This window comes from Mesitornis unicolor, unplaced genomic scaffold (genome assembly GCF_000695765.1).
Source record: "Mesitornis unicolor isolate BGI_N332 unplaced genomic scaffold, ASM69576v1 scaffold15689, whole genome shotgun sequence".
Classification (NCBI taxonomy): domain Eukaryota; kingdom Metazoa; phylum Chordata; class Aves; order Mesitornithiformes; family Mesitornithidae; genus Mesitornis; species Mesitornis unicolor.
In genome coordinates this window covers 1-6,596 of record NW_010205344.1, presented here as the reverse complement: position 1 = coordinate 6,596, position 6,596 = coordinate 1, and the positions used below count along the sequence as shown (strand labels likewise).

At 36.1% G+C, this 6,596-nt stretch overlaps 1 protein-coding gene across 1 annotated transcript in view; it reads right to left on the bottom strand.

Annotated features, from left to right (window-relative positions):
- The window catches only part of DNAH3 (dynein, axonemal, heavy chain 3), a 41,258-nt gene extending 35,904 nt beyond the window's left edge, over window positions 1-5,354 (bottom strand). Inside the window, 4 exon segments of the mRNA XM_010191370.1 lie at window positions 425-644; window positions 1,186-1,364; window positions 3,131-3,356; window positions 5,259-5,354. Of these exon segments, the coding sequence (XP_010189672.1) occupies window positions 425-644; window positions 1,186-1,364; window positions 3,131-3,356; window positions 5,259-5,336 (703 nt within the window). The 5' untranslated portion in view covers window positions 5,337-5,354.
- Between the last annotated feature and the right edge of the window lie 1,242 nt (window positions 5,355-6,596).

The window sequence follows — 6,596 nt, the reverse complement described above, 5'->3', positions numbered from 1 at the left end:
GGGTTCTATCATGCATAACAGTTACTTGGAAAGACAAATGCCATCACTCTGAATGTCCTCTCTTTCTCCTTCTTCCCCCAGCTTTAAATGCTGAGCATGATGTCATATGCGGTGGGACATCCCTTTGGTCAGTTGGGGTCAGCTGTCCCACCTGTGTCCCCTCCCAATGTCTTGTGTAGTCCCAGCCTACGCGCTGGTGGGGTGGTGTGAGAAGCAGAAAAGGCCTTGACTCTGTGTAAGCGCTGCTCAGCAATTATGAAAACATCCCTGTATTATCAGCACTGTTTTCAGCATCAATCCAAAACAGAGCTCCATGCTAGTTACTATGTATAAAATTAACTCTATCCCAGCCAAAACCAGCAGTTCTACTGACCCCAAATTAATTCTCCAGAGGTGCTTCGAATTGCAACAAACACCTACTTACTTTGAATTGCTAGGAGATTTTGAGCCTTATCAATGGCTTTCATGAGTTTGATGCGATAGTGTGCCTTAATCTCTTCTTTTAAACTTGCAAGCAAATTCTCCAGGTCAGGGTTAGCAAGAATGTGAGTTGGAATATACTTTAAAATTACATTCATCACTTCCTTATCCTGAGGTGCCAGCATGTCTTCTTGCACTCCATTATATATGTAGTAACAGTACCGCTACAAAATAATGTTTGAAATATTATGCTTATTGTACAAGTTCTCTGACAAATAATGAATTAGTACAAAATATTTTTAGCTTTTCTATCACTTGAACCTTTTCTGTATTGAAAGGTGTTTGAATACATGGCTACTGGATTTTGGCTATCTCTCTCGGTTCTTTTTAAAGCACTGCCAGTGTCTGACATTTTTACAATACTTCCATGTGTTTTGATGTAAGCATATATACCAACAGAACTGAGGACAGCTTATCACTGATCCCTGAAGTAATAGCCACCAATGTGAGAGGTTAAGAATTTGGGAAGCTGTTTAGACTTGCGAACCCCTTAGAACAAAAGTCAGACTGAGGATCTAGAAAGAGAAACAAATGGGAAAGAAGTTGACAATACTTAACAGCAGTTTGCTATTTTGAAAATTTACATCTTCTAAACCTCATGCGCTGCCTTCTTTTATCAACTACTTTTAAGTAAACAGTTTACAAACAAAAACTGCAGATGGTTACTGCTGCTACTTTTATATTAAAAAGATATTATATAAATACCTCTATATCATTTCTTGAAGGTGCCTTTTCTCGATTATTTATCTCTTTCTCATGTAAATGCATGACAACAAATTGTTCTTCTGGGGTCAATGGTTGGTTGTCTGTATAATGTATGCCACGTAATTCTGGCATATGAGCAAGTGCACACAGTGAAATGAAATCCAAACTGTTTAACAAAGCTGGTGTAAAATGATAATACAAGTTTAGTGAATAAAGAAGCTGTAATCGATTCTTAAATTAATATGGACAACTGACAAGCATTATATAAACCACTGACACTGAACTGAGGACAAGTATGACCTAGGAAGTACTTCATAACATTACAGGACATTACCTATCAGAATTCCATTGACTTCTTTCTGTATGCTTGAGCTTTTTCCTAGAAAGACCAAATTCTTTTGAAGCTTTAAGCACCAGTTAAGAAAATCAAATACAGGAATATTTTTCAACTAAGATATTATTTCAGATTGGTGGAAAACAAAAAAACCCCCAATGTCACAAAGAAGCCTCCAGTTTTTACTTAGCATTAGCAAAACATTAGAATCATGTGTTAAATAATCTTGCCAATTTTTGGGACTATAAGCTAGATTCAGGAAAGCATTCAACTCCTGCTTAAGACTACAGTGCTTACTTATCTCCCTGCACAAACCATATTTTCTGCATTGGGCCATTCTATTTGAATATAAAAGCAATTCTATAAGATGTATAGTTCCACCAAATATACTGCACATGAAAAATATGAGAAGAACAAACTATTACCATGTGCTTTTCAGAGTACAAATAAACAGTTTTTTTAACAAAATTAATACATTATGCCTTTTCACCAAGAAAAGTACCATGACCTGCTACCCACATCCCACCCATGTACTGTAGAAGTACATGGAGTAGAAGAATCAAGTGTGTGATAAAGAAAGTGTTAAAGAGACCTAAAGAACAAAACCAAATCCTTCTTAAATAGCATACACAGGGACTAAGCAGATATTGAAGCTATAGTTTCTCATCTATCCCAGGGAAACAAAACAATTTTTAACACTTCAGGGAAGCAAAGCAACAATGTGGGATGAGTATATTCACAGACAGACTGACAGTATGTAGAAAACTATGGTTTATGAATATCTCTTGACATAGAGGACATTTAATTCAATTAATTAATTACTTCTAAAACAAGTAAATATTTACTTATAACTCAATAATAACTTACTCATTTTGGAATATTCAGACTAAGTAATGGAGTTAATTTGACATCTGCAGCTGGTAAGATACTTAAAGCCTAAAAAACTTGTTTTCGCAAAATGTTTGCTATAAACATATTGGTAAACTTAAACAGTAACTTAAACTCTTAACCTTATTTGCTTTATAGCTTTATAGCACAATGTCATGTTGAATCAACAGCATATAATACCTCATACTGTCGGATTTACAGATATACACATAGTTTGCTAACAAATACATCAATTACATGGTTTAGACATAAACAGCGCACTAAGCAACATTCCTTGATCCCTTTCATTTGATCCTCAAGTAAACATTTTAATGCCTGTCCCCTATCTTGTTTTGCTACGCAAAACTCACAAATACAAGCATTACAAGGGTGCTCCTTGAATTTGTTTCTGTTTTCTTGTTGGTATTAACTTTTATTTCTAGCAATAAGAGCTTAATTGTATTTTTTAATTGTCTACATTGCAAACAATCTGTTCCAAATAATTGCACAAGATTATTTGGAAGGACAAACCTAACTAATGAATCAGAAACCAGCCTTACTTTTAATAAAGTTATGCATGCTTTTGTAAATTTGCCTATACTAACCCTGAGGTGATAAGCCTGAGAGTGTTTATTAGGAACAAGTGATTTTTCCAGGGATGATGCTTTAACAGATAGGCAATTAGAAATGAAAATGCATAGAACAAGCAAGGCTAAACTTATAAATACATTCAAATATGGATACGCGGTGAGGCTGTTCTCTGCTTTGCTGAACCCAGTGATGTTCCCATCACTGAAGAGGACTTTATTTTGTGAAAATTTTTCATTTTTAAATCTCATGCACTAGGAGTATAGTTATTAGCTATGGAATCACTTGGGTTTCGGTCGTAACTTTGTTCTTTGAATGGAGCTGCCAAAGTCCGTGATGGTTGTTGCATCAAAGGAGGATAACAGCTGCTCTTAAGGACAAGCTGAGATTGGAAAAAAAAGCAATAGTTTTACACAGTACAGTAATTTAAATAATCTTCTTAGAGCTAGAATGGGGTTAAATATCAAGTAGTATAAAGAGCAAATACATAAGTCTATCTGAGAGTCATTTGATCACCAATCTGTTTTCAGATCCTGATGTTCCACATGTATAAGAGTAATTTTACACAATGCTTCGGTAGGAGTACTCATGCATTTTTTTGCATAATCAAGGTCTTTTTAATAAATATGACAAGGCACTAGTACATTATCTACTACTCTCTACTCCCTCACATCTCCAACTTGTTTCTCTTCTTCTCCTTAAATTTGCTTAAATTTAGAAATTCTTATTCCTCAAGCCTTTGTTAATGACCTGTCTACTTTTAACACTCAATCCCTGTAATAGTTGGACAATAATACAAGTTAACCAATTCAGCTCTCATCTCTCTCTCTCTCCCACATCAATACAGGATTTGTAATAGATTTCTTCTGTCTGTTCATTCTATGTTTTCTCAGGTGACTCAGATTCTACTGATTGCCTTGTCATCAGTCCTGATGTCTAAACTTATGCCCACAGGCATAAGGGACACATGATTGGGAACTATGTTTCTTATCAAGATACCCTCAGAGAGAAAACGTACATAGGATAGAATCATGAATGTACTTCATACCATGGTTCCTAAAGCTCTCAGTCTAAATTCATATTTAGCTTGTTTCTGTATTACATATTGTTTAACAAATTTAAGTAGTTGATGAGCAGTTAAGCTCATCTTCTCAGCATTTTATGACCTCTGAAGACAGTATACTAAAGCATAAAATAGCTTCATTACGTTTAAACTATAGATACAGCTATGAATTTATTTTTTTTCAGTCTATCATGAGCTTCAGTGAGAACAATACAGTTTGTCAATCTGAAATGCAGGCTAAGGCAAGATTATTACAACCGCCTTGCATTTGTCTTCTCACTGACAGGGCTAATTTTATCAGCAATGAAAAAAACATTCACAATACTGCTGCAATCATACTCCTTAAATTAGCTTCTGAAAGTTCATAGAATCTTTTCAGTACAATCTCTTCCACCACACACTAGACAGGTGGGTAGGTCCCTGAATTACAGTTCTGGGGAACAAACTGATACAGGATCACAGAATGGTCAGGGTTGGAAGGGATGTCTGACGACCATCTAGTCCAACCCCCCTGTCAAAGCAGGATCACCTAGCAAAGATCACATAGGAACATGTCCAGGCAGGTTTTGAATGTCTCCAGAGAAGGAGACTCCACAACCTCTCTGGGCAGCCTGGGCCATGCTCTGTTACCCCCACAGTAAAAAAGTTTTTCCTCATGTATTAGGTTGAACCTCATGTGTACTAATTTGTGACCATTGCCCCTTGTCCTATCACACAACAGAGAAGGGTCTGATCCCATCCTCCTGACACTCACCCTTTAGATTAACAATAACAACAACAACAACAACAGTAATATAACCTAAATAAAATATTATTGACATTGGGAGATTTTCCCCAGAAAGTCACTCTGTCTTTAGGAAATGATGAAGTCAGCATCAACTCTGAATTCTCATCTCCTCTCTTAATTAGGCCCACTTTGTAAACTATGTTCCTTCTCCCCCACTAGGTAGAAGAGACTTGCAGAGCAGGTGCCTTGCTAATGGTGATACCAATAGGAACCCCTTGGCCAAAAAGTTAGTCAGAGAGGAGCAGTAGTTTCTTGAGAAGAAAGTCAGTCACCTGGCAAAAATCTACTGCTTACATGACACAAAAAATTTCAGGACTGGCTAAATCAGCTCCTCTGTCTTATATAAATCCCTAATAATAATAATATGACACCAAAAATCATGCTGGCAGATGTAAATTAAGGTATACCCTGACACAAGGGGAGAGAGCACATACCTGATACAATTCTGAAGGTGCAGCTGAAGCAGAAGCAGGTAAGGGCAGTAACTCCGGTAGTTGTCTTGCATGACTCATGTTATTTACAGAATCATTTTGTGACTAGAAAGAAATTAACAACAACTTTAAAGACATTTATGAAATACACTGTTTTGACAAGAATTCATTCAGAAAGAACAGAGACTTTCAGTTTTCACTGAAAATCATAGATTGCAACTTTTCTCATTTGAAGGAAATGGATATTCTGTGGAGTGGATTCCTCTGCAAAACAGGTTTTCAGATTGCACTGTAGTCATTTGATACAGCTTCTAATAACCAATAAATATCAGATTTAAAAAAAAAACCCACAACATTTTTGTATCACTCAAAACAATTCAAATTGTTTTAAATATGTTTCGTTATACTACTGTACTAAGAATTCTACATGTTGTGCAGAGTTTGTAATGGTGTAAACACTGCCTATTAAAATATTAAAACCTACAAGACTGCCAAATTGACAGTGAAACAGTCCAACTTGTGTGAACTCCAGAACAGAAATATAAAGCATCACTGGGGAAAAATAACCCACTAGATATTTTTAATGTCTGTAATGACTCAGTTTCAGACGAAGCTATATTGACAGGATCCCACTGGAAGACCAGATTGTTCACAAGGAGTCTGCAAAGTGTTTAAATACAAATGTCAGAACACCTAATACATCTTAGGACTATGCTCCACCTCCACAAGGTGAAAATGCTTTGATTTGGAAGTGAAAAACCTTCCATGCCTCCATAGGAAGTTCTCTAAAGATATTTTCTCAGAATTATTTAGCCTCATAGTGTTTTGAGATGTTTTTGAATGTCAACTTTCCTTAGTATAGGCAAAAACCTCATCCCTAGTCTGTTAAGTTTCCTAAATCAAATTTGCTTAGGAGATGCACAAGGAACAAATTCCCAAATACATAGTGACATGATCAGAAAAAGGAGGTGGAAGTATGTGATATCTGAACACCAGTTAATTAAATCACCATGAAAGAGGAAGTTATTACCCAATACAATTACACTTGAATAATGTATAATAAATTTTTACAGAGTTTTTAATACATTTTTAGTAAGGGATTACTGCTTTCTGATATATGACTGGAAAACTAGGCTGTCCAAACTTAGTTTTTCAGCAGACAAAACTGTGCTTGCCTCAATATCAAAGTAGAGCCCATTTAGAAATAAAACTTGAGAAAGGACTGATCTGATTTACCTCCTTGGTATTCCCCTGCGTGCCTGCACACAGGCACACAGAAATCAAGACATTATCACTGTCAGGCATATTTCACTGTCTGGGGGCAGATGAGGAGAGAGTTGA